The sequence below is a fragment of the Plodia interpunctella genome, chromosome 17, assembly GCF_027563975.2.
Source record: "Plodia interpunctella isolate USDA-ARS_2022_Savannah chromosome 17, ilPloInte3.2, whole genome shotgun sequence".
NCBI lineage: Eukaryota > Metazoa > Arthropoda > Insecta > Lepidoptera > Pyralidae > Plodia > Plodia interpunctella.
The window spans coordinates 1,185,191-1,203,046 of record NC_071310.1 but is presented as its reverse complement, the minus strand read 5'-3'; the positions used below and the strand labels follow the sequence as shown (position 1 = coordinate 1,203,046).

The window sequence follows — 17,856 nt, the reverse complement described above, 5'->3', positions numbered from 1 at the left end:
GAATGTACTTGTCTGATAAGTAGAATGTCTGTTAAGTATACTCTTCGAGCAAATAGTGTAATTATATACGGAGTGAGATGAAGGAAACATCGTGAGGAATGCTCTAGTTGATGATATAGTATATCAGTTAAACTACGTTTTTTTTACAATACTTATTATGTAAAATCTTACCTAATATTAATTACAATAGACTTTTTAGGAAATTACTTTCGTGTTTTTAACCCCCGACGCAAAAAGAGGGGTGTTATAAGTTTGATTGCTAAGCGTGTCTGTCTGTCTGTACGTGGCACTATAGCTCATCAACGGGTGTACCGATTCGGATGCAGTTTTTTATTTCATAGTTAATCTGTATGCGGTGGTTCTTAGATATGTTTGAACAAAATCGATTCAGCCGGTCTAAAGTTGTAGCGAAATTAATATTGAAAGTCGGTGGTTTTGTAATTTGTCTTACAAATAAACTTGTTATTTATTTATTTATTTATTTATTTTGTTTTACAATTTTACAATCTAACCAGGATACTATTTTATCCAACGGAGTGCGTCGTCGCAACAGACCACGACTGAGCAATCTTCATGAAAGTGGATATTAATTGAATATCCTACTCACAATCATCTTGTTGCTTCTTTTTACGTCTGAATTATCTGTTCGAGTAAACTTGGGCGGAAACTTAGAGTGTGTACGTGACCAATTATTATTTACCCTAATAATTATGTGCTCTAGATTCAATATTCGCTTCACGGAACACGAAATGTCTGCCTAAGTCGTGACTATTTTGTTGAGAACATTTTACTTCTTTGAGATAGAAAGATCACACACACATCTAAACACCTTTAAGGGAAACGGGATCCCTTTTTTTTCGCAAAAAAAATTTATCCTAATTTAATTTCGCATAACAAGTTAGGCACATATATTTTGTCATACCAGGTTTTTTGGCATACCTTTTACCATAATTTTGATTTGCACAAAGCTATAGTGTAGCAGTAGGTTAGGGTGCGGCGGGGTGGCTCTCCGGCCACCCAAAGCCGCCAATATGCTTTAGAATATTATGCTTAAAAATTGTATGCTTATGGTAAGATACGCGTAAAAAAATGTCAAAAACATTATGCCAAATTAATATTGTGCGTAACTATTATTATGATAAGTAAAAGTATGCCATGTTATATTATGACATAAAATTGTATGCATAAAAATAGGGAACTAGGGAAACATGCCTTATTGGTTGCCCAATAAAATAAAATGTGTAATTATAAATTATTACGTCAAATTTATGAAAATGAGTCCTTTACTTCGAGCTCACATAAAATATGAGTCGTACATAGTTTAGTCCGTCGTTATGTATTATATTATATACGTATTAAAACAAGAGTACGAGTACCAGTAGTTTGTAGCTTTGGTAAATAACATTTAATTTAGAATATGACGTGAAAAAGTGCCTGAGAAGGCCTAATTTCTGAATAAATGATTTGATTTGATACGAGTTTGTCGCTCACGAACAATACAGCGGCGTCGTCGGTTACGTTCCTTTCCGGAACAACAGTCAACTTTGACGTTAACTTTAACCTGAGCAGGAAAACGCGAAGTACTACTGTTTAAACATTGTCGTTAAAAATACCCTGTATAGTTTAATGGTTGTAATGGTAACTTACTCATAATACTCAGGTTTAGACGCACGCGCCTCGCCCAAGTTTCTTCCCAAAAACTTCGACGCAAAATCATCTATAAGTTTAGCCCTGCACTGCCGGCGGGTATAATCAGGAAAATCTTAGCGAAAACTGAAAACCCATCTAGGGTTGCGCAGCTTACCGGCGTTTGTCACTCACACAGGACACCCAGGGTTTAGGTATTGCAGGAATAAATTGCGTTTCGACTAAAGCATTACCCCGCTCGTTCGAAACTCTGGCAATTAAGCCGTAATTTAGTTTCAGGTGCTATGTTTATCGATGTAAGGTAATTATTTTGTGGCGTACTTATAACAAAAATGTGTAATAAATATGAGTTCAATGAATTTTTACCTTTAGGGTTCGGGTTTAGCTCTTAGTCGCCTTGTACGACATCCGCTGGTGGATATGGAGTAATTAAATTCTAGTGTGATTTTGTGGCGTGTGGTCCTGTCCTAGGATGGTTAACGTCAGGCAGCAGCAATCTTCAAAATTTTAATGTATGCTTTTCGATGACCCGGGGTTTTGCGGCATCACAGCCCTGAATGCCACCGGGGAATCTTGAAGACGAGAGAGAGAGAGCAATTTAGGGCGGAAACCACACGCTTCAAGCAGAATATCTGAAAACAAATCTTCGTTACACCATAATCGCCAGTTTTTGCGACCATTTGCAATTAATCAGGATTTCACCGATACGAATAAAAACTTTCACATTTTATCTTTATTAATGACGGTTTATAGAATTTTTATTCTAAAAAGGTCATCGGTTTCAAATGGAAATATAATTAATATTTATGAAGATTTGAAGACTTTTCCCGGGGTTTCGCTCCCGTGGGAATTTCGGGATAAAAAGTTTTCTACCCGTGTTCCAAATTTCATAACAATCGGTCCAGTAGATAATGCGTGAAGAGGTAATAAACAAACTTACTTTCGCATTTATAATATTAGTTGGCATAAACAGATTCAGTCAGGCTGGCCCATGTGTCAAACCGTGAACGGATGCTGGGAACTATAGCGGTAGTCTCGATTCTTACACAATTTATTTGAAGTAAAAAATGCTTGTGAAGGTCTAATGTTTGAATGAATGCTTTGTCGTTAAACCACAACTGAAACTTAATATTATTTGATAAATAAATAGCTACAACTGAATCCAGTCGCCATAATCTCTGACTGTACTAAACATAGCAGCTTTACCGCCGCCAGCGCGCAAATCACATTGCCCGGCCAAAGTGCGATAAATCTCGTTATCTGAGTCCGCTTCTGATCCTAAACAAAGGATTGCTAACACAGTGGCTCCCAAACTTACTCTTTAGAGATTTGAATTGTAGATTTAAATTTAAAATGCTTATTATTAAATAGGTCGTGAGATGAAATAACCACGTATATGACATTTGTAGTAAAAAACGCACTCTCAACCATTTCTGACGCCAAAGCGTAGTGAAAATAAACCTTAAAGTTTCAGATTCGGCTGATTTTATAACCTATATTTGATTTTATAACCTACAGCCTGCTTGAATACAACTCTCCTTAGGAGATACAGCATGGCAAATCCTGGTAATTACATTAGCAACATACTGTGTTTGATCACAATGTGGCGTTTCGCTCACATTTAGGACCATTCTCACGAGGCCCAGTTTGGGAAACATGGACCGAGGACGAGCTCATTATTACAAATACCACAGTTCTAACTTAATTCTTTAGCGCTATAAGAAATAAACTAAGTATTTATTATGGTTTTGAATTAAATTGGGCAGATCGTGTAGATTGGAAAAATAGTTCGCTTTTAATATTTAAAATTCCTTTTATAAATAAAAATAAATAAATATAAATATATAAGAACAAATCACACAGATTGAGCTAGCCCCAAAGTAAGTTCGAGACTTGTGTTATGGGATACTAGCTCAACGATACTATATTTTATAACAAATGCATATATAGATAAACATCCAAGACCCGGGCCAATCAGAAAAAGATCATTTTCCATCATGACCCGACCGGGGATCGAACCCGGGACCTCTCGGTTCAGAGGCAAGAACCTTACCACTGCGAGGTCGTCAAGTCGTCACAGGAGGTTGCCACCGAGGTCGTCAAGTCGTCTTTTTCAAGTTATATTAATTAATTGTCCCACTAAATTTGTAATTGAATTCATTCACGATTCCATGGTTATTTAGGTGTCTTTAAATTGTTATTTGCGCTTCGGCGTAAGTTTTTGACGTCAAATAACGTGTATATCTCATATATCTATATTAACAAAGAGGTATTTTACTTTTTGACTTGGTTGGTAATAACATGGATTTAGTAAGTACTTCGTATAACGAGTACCTACTAATTCCATGGGTAATAACCATACAAAATTCGAGCGTAAACCTAGTAAATGATAAGTTATCTGTTTTAATTAAAGTCCTACTTTGTTATTAGTATTATCTAATATAAAAACTTGTTTCTAAAAAAATATTTGGTTATGTCATTTTGAATTCAATTTCCCATTAGACTTAATAATCCATCTCGACATCTAGTTACCCTAGATAACGTCAGCTATCTTGATGATAAATGTTGTAGGTACATGAATAATGTAGTTAGTACAGATACCGCCGCTGTGATACAGATGTAAGCTGTGTTATGGCTACTTCTAAGATTATTAGGTGTAATGTTATAAATAATAATATATAAATTATTTTTTTGCGGAACAGTAAGATTTCAATTTTATGTGGAACGGATCGTAAATTTTATGTTTAATTGTAATTTAGAATATGTAAAAGTCTTCTGTATTTGTAAATTAATGTAAAAGATTTCGAACGAAAATAAAAGGATTTTTCCAAAAGTACGTGACAAGTAATTGACATTGCGCTATTTATGATTTATGATGCAGCCAGGAAAGTCGGCAGTGCTCGATGAAGGAGATTGCATGTGTCACCAAATTGATCTTTATACGCAAGTTTAGCTCTAAAAAGTGTACATAAAACACAGATATAAGATTGTAGTGTTCTTAAATCTGTGACACAAAAGTGATCAATGGATCTCCAAGATGGCTTTTAATGGACGTTGGGCACAAATCTTGTCAATCAATCATCTCATCGCTAGGGCCTATATTAAGAAAGTGAGTTATTGGTATTACTGTTGACTTCCTTGTTGGAAATAGTTATACATACAGTATACTGATGAAGTAAGTGAGATTTGTCAGCACCGTGGCAAGTTGAAAGTTGTCAAAGAAAACTATATAGACGAAAGACGTTTGTAACCTACAAATTTAATCTTTTTGAATTGAATTTGATTTTGAATTTGAATTTGAATTTAATCAGTAGTAATAGTCATCCCCGACCTGTCCACCCACAACCTTTACCCATCAGTGGGTCCACGGGTAACTTCAATTTCTCTTTACTCGTGTACCCGCTGCAGCCGTGTGAATGTCGCGGGAAAAATATATATCGATAAATACTGTATTGACAACGCTTAGTATTGATGACAAGGACAACAAATTATAAAATATTTGAATTCAAATTCAAATTCAAATCATTTATTCAGAAATTAGACCTGCATAGGCACTTTTTCTCGTCAATCTTTATATTTATAGTTATTTCTCACAAGCTACAAACTACTGGCATTTCGGAACGACCACTGCTGAGAAGAAATGCCGAAAGAAACTCATTTGAACAGTGTTGGTCCCTATCATCAGATCGGCTTACCATTATTGTTTCTTACAATGTTTTTTTTTTCTTTCTAATAATATATAAAAGTACATAATGTACATAGTCAAAAGGTATATCAAAATAGGTTATGATTGTGATCCGAGTGCTGATTATAATATATATATATATATATATATATATATATATATATATATATATATCGATGTGAAACACAATTAACTTACATGAAAATATATGAGAAACGAGATGACCAGTTCCCTCTGGCAGCACCCGTTCACGAGTTGACGCATTTGTTTTTATAACTTCGATTTTTTCATGTAAACAAGTGAAATAAAAGATTTCTCTAAACTTCCCGACACAATCTGCCTAATCTCATACAAATTGGCAGATTATCTGTCTCGTTTCTTTCCATGTATCTCAAATATGCACGTCTTTTTCTTGTATGAGTGAAATGGAAATTTTGACAGGGTTTTGACCCTTTAGATAGAATAGTGTACAGCTTTTCTTTATGTACAATGTAAACTGACTTCGATAAAAATCGATCGACAAACTGACTAAACAACAATCCAGGCTGTTAACACTATACCAGCTGAAACAAGACACGGTACCTACAGTTACTACGGAGATTAGTTTGTTTGTTAGGTTTAGGATTTCCGTTGTCTAACCTCTGTTCAGAGCACCGCATTATTACTACGTTAATTGCATAGTCAGGACGTGACTAAATGGGTTTTAACTGCATGACCTTTACTACTGTCAGCTAGTTTTGGTAATTGCATGTGGCGTGAGTTCCCGCCCTAGAATAAAACCACCTCTGTAACCACCCGTCGATTTATATTTACATTTAACTTTTTTGATAAAATTATTTTTGCAATTTGGCAACAGAGCGAAACACCTTAAATCAAACTTATGTTTAGAGATATTATAGTTCCCACTTTTAGCTGATATTACACTGGAATATTCAAAAGTAATTTTAAGAAAACATCTCTCAATATCTAGGCAATGGAAACGAGATTAGAAAAGAATCGAAGTAGTTTTTGTTCGTTTATCTTCAAATAAAATATTTTAAAACCCATATTTAGATAATGTAGGTATTTAAGATTTTTTGTTTATTGTTTTATATAACACAACTCTGATCCTTAATTTATAATACGGAATATATGCAAATTATTACCACATCATCTGCACTTCCCAATAGTAAAAATAAGGTTAATCGAGCATCATTATAAAATCAAATAACAATTTACAATTTAAATTACTTTATTACTTATTTCCCGTCCGTGTACAATACCACAACTCCACATAGCTCCATAAACCGAGTATAAAACAAACTTCGACACACACGATACCCTTATTATAAAACTTTAACGACAGCTTTTCCGACGGTGTCGCCTTTCAACATGGCGGCGAAAGTATTGGGGAGCTCTTCGAAACCTTTCACAATGGTCTCTTTAGCCTTTATCGTCCCGGACTCGAGCCAGGCTTTCAGCTGCTTGAACGTCGCTTCGTGTTTCGGCTTCCATTGTGTGAAGCTAAACGACTCTATCTGCACCGACACCAACGTTCTTATATTCTTCACTGACGACGTGGTGTCTCCGTACGTACTTATAGAACCGCAGTTCGCAACGCGACCGTACTCCCTCATACATCTTATTATCTCCCCCGCCAGCTCACCTCCGACGTTATCGAAAAAGCAATCCACTCCGTTCGGAACAAACTCCTTTAATATATGATATGCATTACCAGTTTTATAGTTAAACGCGTGGTCAAAACCGAATTCTTCTTTAATTAATTTCACTTTCCTATCAGATCCTGTGAATCCGACCACAGTGCAGCCCAGAACCTTGCCGATCTGGCCTGCTATAGAGCCCACCGCGCCCGCAGCGCTCGTCACTACCAAAACCTCTCCAGCCTTCGGTCTACAAATCTCCATCAACCCTAAATATGCTGTAAGCCCGGTCATTCCTAACGCTCCGATCGCCAATGACGGGGACAGCCTACCAAGATCAGGAATGTAAGGGTGTATGCCGAATATATCATCAGGAGTGTCATTTAAAACTGCGTAATCACGCCAGCCCGCGTGTGAGACCACATTGGCTCCAACAGGGAATTTGGCATTTCTACTTTCTTTGACTTTCCCGACTTGGAAGCCGAATTGCTCGTAAGGCACTTGGAAGCCCTTTGCGAAGGACCGCATGTACGGATCTACACTGATGTACTCCGCCTTCACAAGAAACTCGTTTGGCGCGAGTTTGTTGATCTGCTCCTCCTCTATTTGGAAGTCGGTGGTCAATGGTAAGAACTCTGTAAAATTATGTATTACCATGAATTTGCGCAGTTTTCGCATTCTCCTGCTCTGGCGCACCTGGGGACAAATAAATAGGTACAGCTAGAAATTCTACGTTTAATATTATAACACAATTAGTTTCCATTTCAGTACATGATACAATGATAACAAAGCAACTATAACATTACGATAGGCGCATGGTTACAGTGAGACTGTGTCCTTCGAAATGCTAAACCACAAACAAAAATAATTATGAAATTGTAATCACTATAATAATCCCATAAAATTGCTTATTTTTTGCATAGCACGCAATAAATAAATAAAGGGTTCCCATTTGTCGTATAAAAATGTAATGTACTTACAAATATTTTATACGAATAATCGTGCGTGCAGCTCGCCGTCTCAAAAGCTTCTAAAACAAAGTGTGAGGGAAGAGAACAATAGATCTTATATTGACCGGCATTGTCAGGCATGTGCATCGTGTTTTATAAAGATACTAGGTGCGCCCCGGGCCTTCGCTTCCGTGGGAATTCCGGGATTAAAGTACCCTAAGCGTTATTCCAGTACGAGTATTCTACCCGTTTACCAAATTTCAAAACAATCTGTCCACTAGATTTTGCGTGAAAGAGTAACATACACACATACATCCTCACAAACTGTCGCATTTATAATATTAGTATGATTAGTAGTCTTTATCCCTTATAGGGTAGACAGAGCTAAATCAATTTATCAAAAAACCTTTATCAAAACTAAATAAAAGCACAGATTTATATTTTTTGTTCAAGTATTTACTGTTGAGGCGTTTGGTTCTGCGTTAGAAAAGAACCACTCCACAGCCCGTGAGTGTCGTACCAGAAGACTAAGGGACACAGCCTTAGTAGCTGATAGGTAATAACAGCATTGTCGAGAATAGCTGGCATCGGATGGCAATCTTAAATGGTTTACAATTACATTGTAAAAAAATGTAAACTCATGTTTTTGTAAATAAATAATGTTTGTCTTTATTTTGATTGAAAATGAGAGAGAGGGAACCATTAATTAGGTAGACAGAGCCTAGGATTCGTTCGAACCTGAAACCTATTAATGTAACATCTTAACCACTGGACTAGTGCTTCAGCACAGCCAAAAGCCACTCACGATAGCTTCAATATATAATATTATATTTGATAATAATTAGCATCGATCTATAACCTATTGATCGGCCATGTTGTGTTATATCGTGTCAAGTTTAATGGCAATTTATGACAGTATGATTAATGGCTGAAGCGAATGCTGTTGGCGCTGTGTGTAATGCCATTAAATTTTGAAATAATTATCAATTTTGTCAATCTTCTTCCAATTTTCTGATGTATTTTATTTAGCCAAGTCTGAGACGCCGTATACAAACTTTTCATAGATCGTGAACAACCTAATTAATTATATTTATCACAATCCACACCTACTTCACGAGATGGCGACGGTATAATAAGCGCTTTATTGGTCTTCTCAAAACTTGGGCCGTTAAAAAGATATTACAGAGGTAATGAACGAGGTACCGAGGAAATATTGCTTAGAGCAGCTTACGATTCACGGCATGATTTTGTGGATTTTAAGCATTCTGAATTGACCTATGTGGTTGAGATTTATAAAAATGCAAATTATTGGCAAAATTTCTCTTTTTAACCTCCGACGCAAAAAGAGGGGTGTTATAAGTTTAACGCATCTGTTTGTGCCATCGTAGCTCCTAAGCGGATGAACCGATTTTAGTTTAGTTTTTTTTTTGTGTCATAGATAATTTTATCCCGAGTGTTCTTAGCGATGTTTCATGAAAATCTGTTCAGTCGTTCAAAAGTTGTAGCGAAATGAATATTGAAAGTCGGGGTTTTTTTTTTAATTTGTCTAACAAATAAACTTGTTGTATATTGGACCACTAGGTGGAAGGTGCCTTTGGGTATTGGTAAAAATATTGATTTTTAAAGTCACGTTTTCATAACACTTCTTCCTACTAATATTATACATAGATAATTGCGAACGTCTGGATGTAAATTTGTTGATCGGTCACAAAAGTTCTAAACGGTTAAATCTGGATCAACATGTAGAGTGATTTTTATCTGGATTTTTTTTTTGCATTTAGAATACAAATTGTAGATGCAAAAATCAATACATATAATAAAACAGTAGAAATAAATAATATAAATTTTAAACGTAGCTTTCAAGTTTCGCAACTTTAGCTCTGCCTTGCAAGAGATAAATCACTACAAATATCTGTATAAATACAAAAAATATGTTTTTTTTTGGACGACTTGATAACCCATGATTTGATGACTTTGGCATATGATCCACATAAGGATAACATAAGCATTACCACTTCGATTCCGTAAGAGCGTGGATCCAGGGCGTGGCCGGTCGAGGAAGGATTCATTGGATCAAGTAGAAATTAAATAAATTTTCTTTACTCACTAATTCACAAGCTTTGGGATCCTCGTCGTGACATCGGGAGGTCATCATTATTGACAACTGACATGTGTATTCAAGAAACACAGATCCAAATAGAACTAAAATTAAAAAGTGAAGTTTTGTGCGTGTCATAGATGTAAAATATCATAGATTTAATGTAAAACATAGAGTACAGTCTACATCACATCAATCTATCTAAAATCATTGTATTAGTTACATGGAATTATATGCGGTTGACTGTAGGTACTACAGAGTGACAAATATTATTGAACCGGAGTTGATATTTCGAAAAAAATCGGAAGGAATTTTCAACAATTTATTTCTAAACATGGAATTAGTAGGTACTAGGTGTACCTACTACTACCATGTTTCTAACGCAAAAAAAAATGAATGAATAATTAAAAAAAAAAGTTTAAGAAAGACATCGCTTATCTATTAAGAAAAAATAAATTCTGTTTACAATTTTTTATTTTTACATAAGTACCAAGTTGACATAAGCGCGAACGCACGATATTATTATATAAATTATATTTTTTTGCGAAAGATATATATGGCCTATACAAAGTGTACTCCTAAAATACTTTATTTTCTTTTACGTTTTACACTGAAATAAACAACCGTGTCAGCCGTAAACGAGGCATTATAATTTAAAAGGTCAAAAATTTTACACATCTTCCTAAAGGTAAAGGTAGGGCCTATAATAAGAAATTGAAAGGTTCAGTCTCGTAGGCGATCGCTACCGTAGGGCTGGCAAAACATAGAAAATTATCTGAACTATTTTATGGTGTGAGCACAGACCAAATTCAAATTCAAATTCAAATTCAAATCATTTATTCAGAAATTAGACCTTCACAGGCACTTTTTCTCGTCAATATTTATAGTTATTTCTCACAAGCTACAAACTACTGGCATTTCGGAACGACCACTGATGAGAAGAAATGCCGAAAGAAACTCATTTGAACAGTGTTGGTCCCTATCATGCCAGATCGGCTTACCATTTAGTGGTCTGTAGGTGTGATGTACAATAAATTCGTTTAAAAGAATTTATCGGATCTCTTTCATAAGGGAGATGTTAGTAGCAACCCTTAATTAGAGAACACGCTTGAATAGAGTGAGTATGGAGGAATAATGATTTGTCAGTATCATGACAAGTGGGAATCCCTAGTCTCTGTCTACCTCCACGGGAAATAGTCGTGATAGTATGTATGTCTGTTTAATTGTTTGAAATAACTTTATTGCACATAATAAAATACAAAAAAGTATAAATTGAAACGTGGAGGGATCTCTATGTGTGTATAATACCAGGGAATGTAGAAACGAACGTTAGTATATTTGGACCTTTTAACCTACTAGACGTACTTAACTGACATACACGTTGAATTTAAAATTAATAGCAAAAATATTTTTTGGTTGTCATTTCTTCTGTAATCACAGTCCTAAATTAATAATCTTGTCACGTAAAGATGCCAACCCTAGGTTGGTTAGGGTAAACGTCTCATTACTTCCGTCTAACCGCGTCTGCTTAACGAGATGGTATGAATCAGTAAATATGATATAAAGACTGTATAAAGAATTTGTATAGGCTGAGAACGACTGTCCTCTGTGTTTTATTGTTTACGATGGCTTGTAACTAGTGCCTGTGGAGATTCTTAAAGAAATATAAATAACTTTTGAATTTCCTCTGTAATACATAGGAATAACATTAAGAATTCTTCATAATTAAAAATACAATTAAAAATTAATAGTAAAACAAACGAAGCAGTATTAAATGCGCCAATCGCATCAACTTGTTCGTAGCAGAAATCCGGTGCGCGCCGGTAAAAACTAGTCTCTAACCGGCGAAAACAGGCTCGTTGCCAAGTTTCCTCTCGCCAGCATGACTGGGCGCTCACCAGGCGTATTCAGGCCCAGGACGTGGATGCGGTAAATAGTGAGATAAGGGGATCTCTCGGGAAATGTTTAGAAGTTATATTTTTTAGGTTATCTCGAATGTTCGGTGTGAATGATAGCGCTTGCATTCGGGAGTTAATGTTTGTTTGCTTTGCTCTGAACATTTATATTTATATTTTCTGTAAGTGCTTTCTGTTGTAAGTTTTAGTTTTAAAATTCAACATCTTGCTTTGATAAATTCCTAAAAATCCTCTTCGAGATTGTGGAAAATCATCTAACTTAGATGTTTTATTCCACAAAAATGTGCACAACGTTAAGATCTTTTAAAATCTTCTACACTGATTTCAAAGTTACGTATTCCCATAATTCCCAAGGGGGTTAAATCCTGGGTCGCAGTCGGTAAACCAAACCGTAATATTTCCTTCAGGTCAATGCCAGCAGACGTTTACAAACCGCGAGCACACGCGACTAGACTAGACATTGCGTCATTATTGCCTTTCGTAGGGCTGCTCCATTTACAGATTGTCTTTTAGCAACAGACTCGACACAAGCTATATTATGCTGTGCCGAACTGAAGCTAACAACCAATAGAATGTAGTTTATCAAGAAATGCTAAATTATATTGAAATTGGTCGCGCAGGCTGAGGCGGAATTCGGAAGTTTTGACTAACGAAACGTGGATAAGGTTGTTCAAAATTTAGCTGCAGTTAGCAGTGTTAGCACAGCACAATAATAAACAAGACTATTGTCATCTAACATGTTGTTACTGGAACTCAAGTCGTGTACTACTATTTTGTAAAATTCTGTAAATGCTTTACATATTTATATATGCTCAATTTATGCTATTGTCGTAAGAATATGAGTAGGTGTACAAAATTTGTAACCCGTGTATTTTTTTTTCATATCGAAGGAAACGTGCCCAAGTCAACAACCCTTAAAACACAAACAGATACACATCATGTCAAGGTTATTAAACCTACTCCCTAACTTATCTGTTTTGGTGGCCGAATGTGAGACGCTATGTTTTCTGGCTTTAGTATATACTAGATGTTGCCCGGGGCTTCGCTCCCGTGGGAATTTTCAGATAAAATATAGTCTATAGCAATCTTGCATAATGTACCTTTCTAATGGTGTAAGAATTTTTGAAATCGGTTCGGTAGTTTCGGAGATTATCCGCCTCAAACATATAAAGTCACTAACGCTTACCTCTTTATAATAATAGTATAGATAGTATAGATGACAAGGTTAGCTCTAAAACGTGGTGTTAGTGACATGAAACCCAAAAATGATCACCACATCCATCAGTTAGGCCGCCGTGTTCTTCCGGCCTACTTTCGGGAGCTTTGTGCTTCGATTGGTTTTTGCCTGCGACGGGACTGTCTTCAACAAATATTTATTTCTATTTTACGTTGAATTCTTATCGAATATATTCTTTACAGTTGTTCTTAAAGGTGTTTCAGAAAATTCATGACTAAATGACCTTTCACAATTTATTTATTATTTTATTCACAACAATATCTACAACTAGCTTTCTACATATATCTATATGTAACTAGCTTTTTTCCCACGGCTTCTACCTCTTAAATTTCCCAATGAAACTTTTCCTTCCTTTTCCAAAATGAAAGATACCTTATGTCCTTCTCCCTTCTCCATATTTCAAACTACATGTATACAAAATTTCAAGAAGATTGGTCGAGTAATTAGAGCTTGAAGAGATAACAAACAAATTTACTTTCACTTATAATATTAGTTAGGATATAACTGACAGTATTAAGTTTTTCTTAGCATTATAATTCATCTTATAATTATTCAGTTTAAAGTGCAATTCGACAACACATTAAACTAATAACTAACTAATAAATAATACTCAACAATCCAACTTCATCGTCATGCGATTCGCGGCTACAAAACCGGTTAGATCCCAACAAATACGTTCCATACGTACAGGATATGGTGCGGACCCTAGGCTCCAACACTCAATGGCTCCATTTATTAACTAATATTATAAACATAATATTAGTGTGGATGTTTGTATATGGAAATATTAATGGTGAAAGTACGTATGAACAAAATACCATTAAGGTACTCCAACCCGTATACCCGTAAATAAATATAAGCACTACAGAAATTGTAGCCTTTTTTTGGGCAGCACATTGGCATTAAAACAGCGGTTTTTTAATTACACATTTCGTTTTTACCATAATCTTCCCCAAAACTTACTTGAGATTTGTTTTCCAAAACAAAAGGGACTAAGAAAAAGTAATTTCCGAAGTTGGAGCCGTGACTTTGCGGCGTGACGTCACAGGGTTGTAACAACAGGTTCCACAAAATGGCCGCCCACGCTCATTGCTTGACGATTAAATACTTTCAACGCCTACACAATTTACTTTTTGGTAATTAGCAATGACGCCTACTTGAAATAAAATAAATATAAATAGAATTGTTCATCCTGCTGCAGTTAAATTTCACTTACTTCCGCTTGTCCTATAGATTTTCAATTTACCAAAACGCTTTAGTGTTTTTGCATTATTAAGATACAAGTGGTTCGTCTCGTCTTCGCTCGGTTAAAATCATAATAAATATCACCTTTCACCTTCCTCAGGCGTGCCAATGTCTTTTAAAAAATATTCGTCGCGTAGTTTTAAACATAAATATGAACAGGCAGACAGCGGGAATCGACTTTGTTTTATACTATGTAGTGAAGTATGATATACGACCTACAGGTTAACCATCGAAACCTAAGAACAATAGAAATCCAATTGAATATAATTACAATACTCAACAATAATTGCTACTCTTGATACTCAAACCGTTTAAATTGGATTTCTATTGACAAAACACGATAACGACGTTATTACGATTCTTGATAACTGAATAATAATGAAATTCAGTTGAAACTAATACAGTTCGACATAATTGAACACTTCTATTCCTTTTACATCTCCGTAAGATTCTACATTCGTATATTTACATTCAGATAAATGGCACTTTCAATGGTTTTTGTTCCAACGTCTCCACTTTAATGACATAATGGATAGTCTTAAAAGCGCCGATGCTCTTTTAAAGCTTCATTTTATTTCCATTGGTTTTGCAACTGAGATCAAAGTAGAAATTAAATGAAGGAAATTTTAGTTGTTGTTTGATTTGCAACGCTTGTTTGTTTGTTGTTTCAATAACGAACTAGTGTTGTCAGATCTCATCTTTAAAATAGGGATAAAAAGTAAACGTGTGGTAAAATAGTATTTTAACTACATATTTTATATGTTTTACTTTTGCGTTTTTAGCACTGCCCTTTATATTTTAAGTTAACATGAATTTGTTGTTATTCGATTTTTTGTATAAGTAATAAACTTCAAATGATGTAGCAGAGTTATCATCATCATAAATACGATCAAATTTAGTTTTGGACAAATTGATCTCTCTCATAAAATATATTTTACAAAGTTTTCTTAATAAGCTGAGAACTGTTACGGCTAACTTGAGCTATAACAACAATATCAACAAAAATGTTTATTTGTTTCAGGTGCAAGAAATGAAACGGAAAAGGTGTATAAGCTCTTCAGGCGTCACATGGTGACGTGTTGCGTCTCGCTCTAACATGCCCACGGACGACGTCACAACCATGCGCTATATACTCTTCTGCCTTCTCTCTCTCACTCTGAACAGAAATCTCGCGTTCGTATTGGACAAACAGAATCCATATTCGCAGTTTAGAAAATGGAACGCTGGGTTGAACGGCACATTGGAATTAGAGTTCAAAACAGACCAGCAAAACGGTTTATTATTGTATACCGATGATGGAGGCACATACGACTTTTTTGAGTTGAAACTGGTGAATGGTGCGCTGCGCCTGAGGTACAACTTGGGAGGCGGTGCGCAGATCATAACAGTTGGCAGCAACCTGAATGATGGCCATTGGCATAAAGTTCAGGTAAATATACAAACACTATATATCACATTTAGCCCTATTGGGCAGGGAAGTGAGCATTCGAATGGGCAGCACGAGTATGTAATTAGGTTACTCGCGCTGTCACTGCGCGTGTCACTGCCGCTGCCCGGCGCACACGCGAGTATAGTGATGAAAAAACAATTACATTTTTAGAACTTTATGAAATTTAGGACTTAATATGGGATGACTTATACTGATCAGACATAATGCTGTCGATCCAGCAACCTCGGCAGCGGCAGGAGAAGCGGCAGGCTGTGGCAGTGGACTGAGTGCAAATGTGGGGTTATATATCAAAAGATAAGACCAATAGGCAGAGGCGTAGGTATCCGCTCGAGTCTTGATTTTTTTCGTTTAATAATTTAAATTTAGTTTAAATTGCAGTCACATGAATATATCAATACGAAACCTTATATATAAAATTTTAATTAAGTAATAGGTTATTTATGAGACTCGACGACTATGATGATTAAAATATATCCAAATCCGTTAGTTGAACAGAAAAATAGGTGTTACAAAAAAAACCTGGGTGACTAATGTTGGAAAAAATGAAAAGTAATATTCATATCCATTGAATAGTAGCGACGCTCTCACTGGGCCCTATAAGAAATGTTTAATTTTGTCACTGTGACAAGTTGTTCAAATGCTAAAGTGATAAATTTTCATTCGAGCGATGACAAAGAGAAATTGTCGCCGCGTTGCTAATAAACGAAGTTTAAAAATAAATTGAAAAATATCTTTCGCCGAGACATAAAAATAAATCAATATTTAATAAATCAAAATGATAATTTATTTAAGAAAAATAAGCTATTTTTGCCAATTAAGTCTATTTTACGACGTGTCTTTTAGTAACATAGAATAAATTTCCAAATATTTAAGTAGAGCGTAGCTAATGAGGAAAAAAATTTGAATATGATTTAGAAGCAGCTGCCATGACAGGCTTAAAGTGAGTTGCACCAGTCAACTTTCACGTTGATTTTGACCTGCGCGCGCTTACGTTTAGACAAAATGGGGTACGTTGCGTTTTTCTACGCAGGTTAAAGTTAACGTCAAAGTGAACTGGTGCAAACTACTCTTACTGTAGTTGATGTTAATGAATATCACAGAACTAAGAGAAGAACTAGAACTAGGTCCAAGTTTTTCCAGTTCGTTTGAACTTTATCACTTATTTTTTAGTAAGGTACAAGAAATAAGCCAATTGAAGCGAGGCGCGCGTCTTTCAACATCCAACTTAGACGCATGTGAACGGGAATCAAACGCACATTACTTAAAGTATTTTATGTGAGTTGGTATGCGAGTTTTGTGCCAACACTAGGGAAATGTAACAGAACAGTATTACGTTGATAACCACCAGGATTCGGCGAATTTTTGTGTAATAGTTTAATTAGGTCACTTCATGCCCAAGTTATTGAAGAATAGTTAAAATTTTTGTATTGTTTTTTTTGTGTCTATAACTAACATTTAACACAATGTATTTTAGAGTCTGTTCGTTAAATTTGCAACAGTAATTAGATGAAACTTGATTAGTTATTGTAATAGTGAAGTTTCATTTTAATGTTTTACTATATACCTATCTAACTGTTTGTTTCCCAAATAAAAATAACAAAATAATAAAAAGTATTGATTAATTTTTCACCAGGTGGCGCGCCGAGATGATCACACCTCCTTAACAGTGGACAGCATCACGCAGAGCAAGACCTCACGAGGGAAAGAATTTGTATTCGGCAAGTTCAACACAAATTCTGATGTCTTCGTCGGGGGAATACCGCCGTCGTGAGTACCTTTTTTTACCTCAGTGGGACATAAACGTAGCTTACATGGAGAGGACAGATGTATCTGCCGTCAACTGTACATATAATGGCGACGCTATAGCTAGGCAAACCCGTAGAAACAAAAGCGAAACGCACCCGTCATCAAGCTTGCACGGATTATTATCCGTGCAAGCTACAGGGACTCTGATTCTTAGCTAGATCAAGTCCGGTCTCTATTTTTTT

The 17,856-nt window shown here is 35.6% G+C and overlaps 2 protein-coding genes across 10 annotated transcripts in view; one reads left to right on the top strand and one right to left on the bottom strand.

The window, feature by feature from the left end:
- Positions 1–17,856, top strand: part of LOC128676850 (neurexin 1-like) — a 157,362-nt gene that overhangs the window by 8,016 nt on the left and 131,490 nt on the right. For all 7 annotated transcript variants that reach the window (XM_053757246.2, XM_053757245.2, XM_053757243.2 and 4 more), the window contains exons 2-3: positions 15,440–15,847; positions 17,502–17,635. In XM_053757246.2, coding sequence (XP_053613221.1) covers positions 15,515–15,847; positions 17,502–17,635 — 467 coding nt within the window. In that variant the 5' untranslated portion in view covers positions 15,440–15,514. The remainder of the gene's footprint in view (positions 1–15,439; positions 15,848–17,501; positions 17,636–17,856) is intronic.
- Positions 6,579–10,100, bottom strand: LOC128676857 (prostaglandin reductase 1-like). 3 transcript variants are annotated; one of them, XM_053757259.1, is made up of 2 exons: positions 10,030–10,100; positions 6,579–7,668 (listed from the first exon to the last, which is right to left on the bottom strand). In XM_053757259.1, exons 1-2 carry the CDS (start codon positions 10,075–10,077, stop codon positions 6,658–6,660), a joined length of 1,059 nt encoding a protein of 352 aa, XP_053613234.1. In that variant the 5' UTR covers positions 10,078–10,100; the 3' UTR covers positions 6,579–6,657. The 3 variants fall into 3 exon arrangements, with proteins under 3 accessions (XP_053613234.1, XP_053613233.1, XP_053613232.1); XM_053757258.1 differs by having other exon boundaries at positions 9,935–10,061; XM_053757257.1 differs by lacking the exon at positions 10,030–10,100 and adding an exon at positions 7,953–8,193.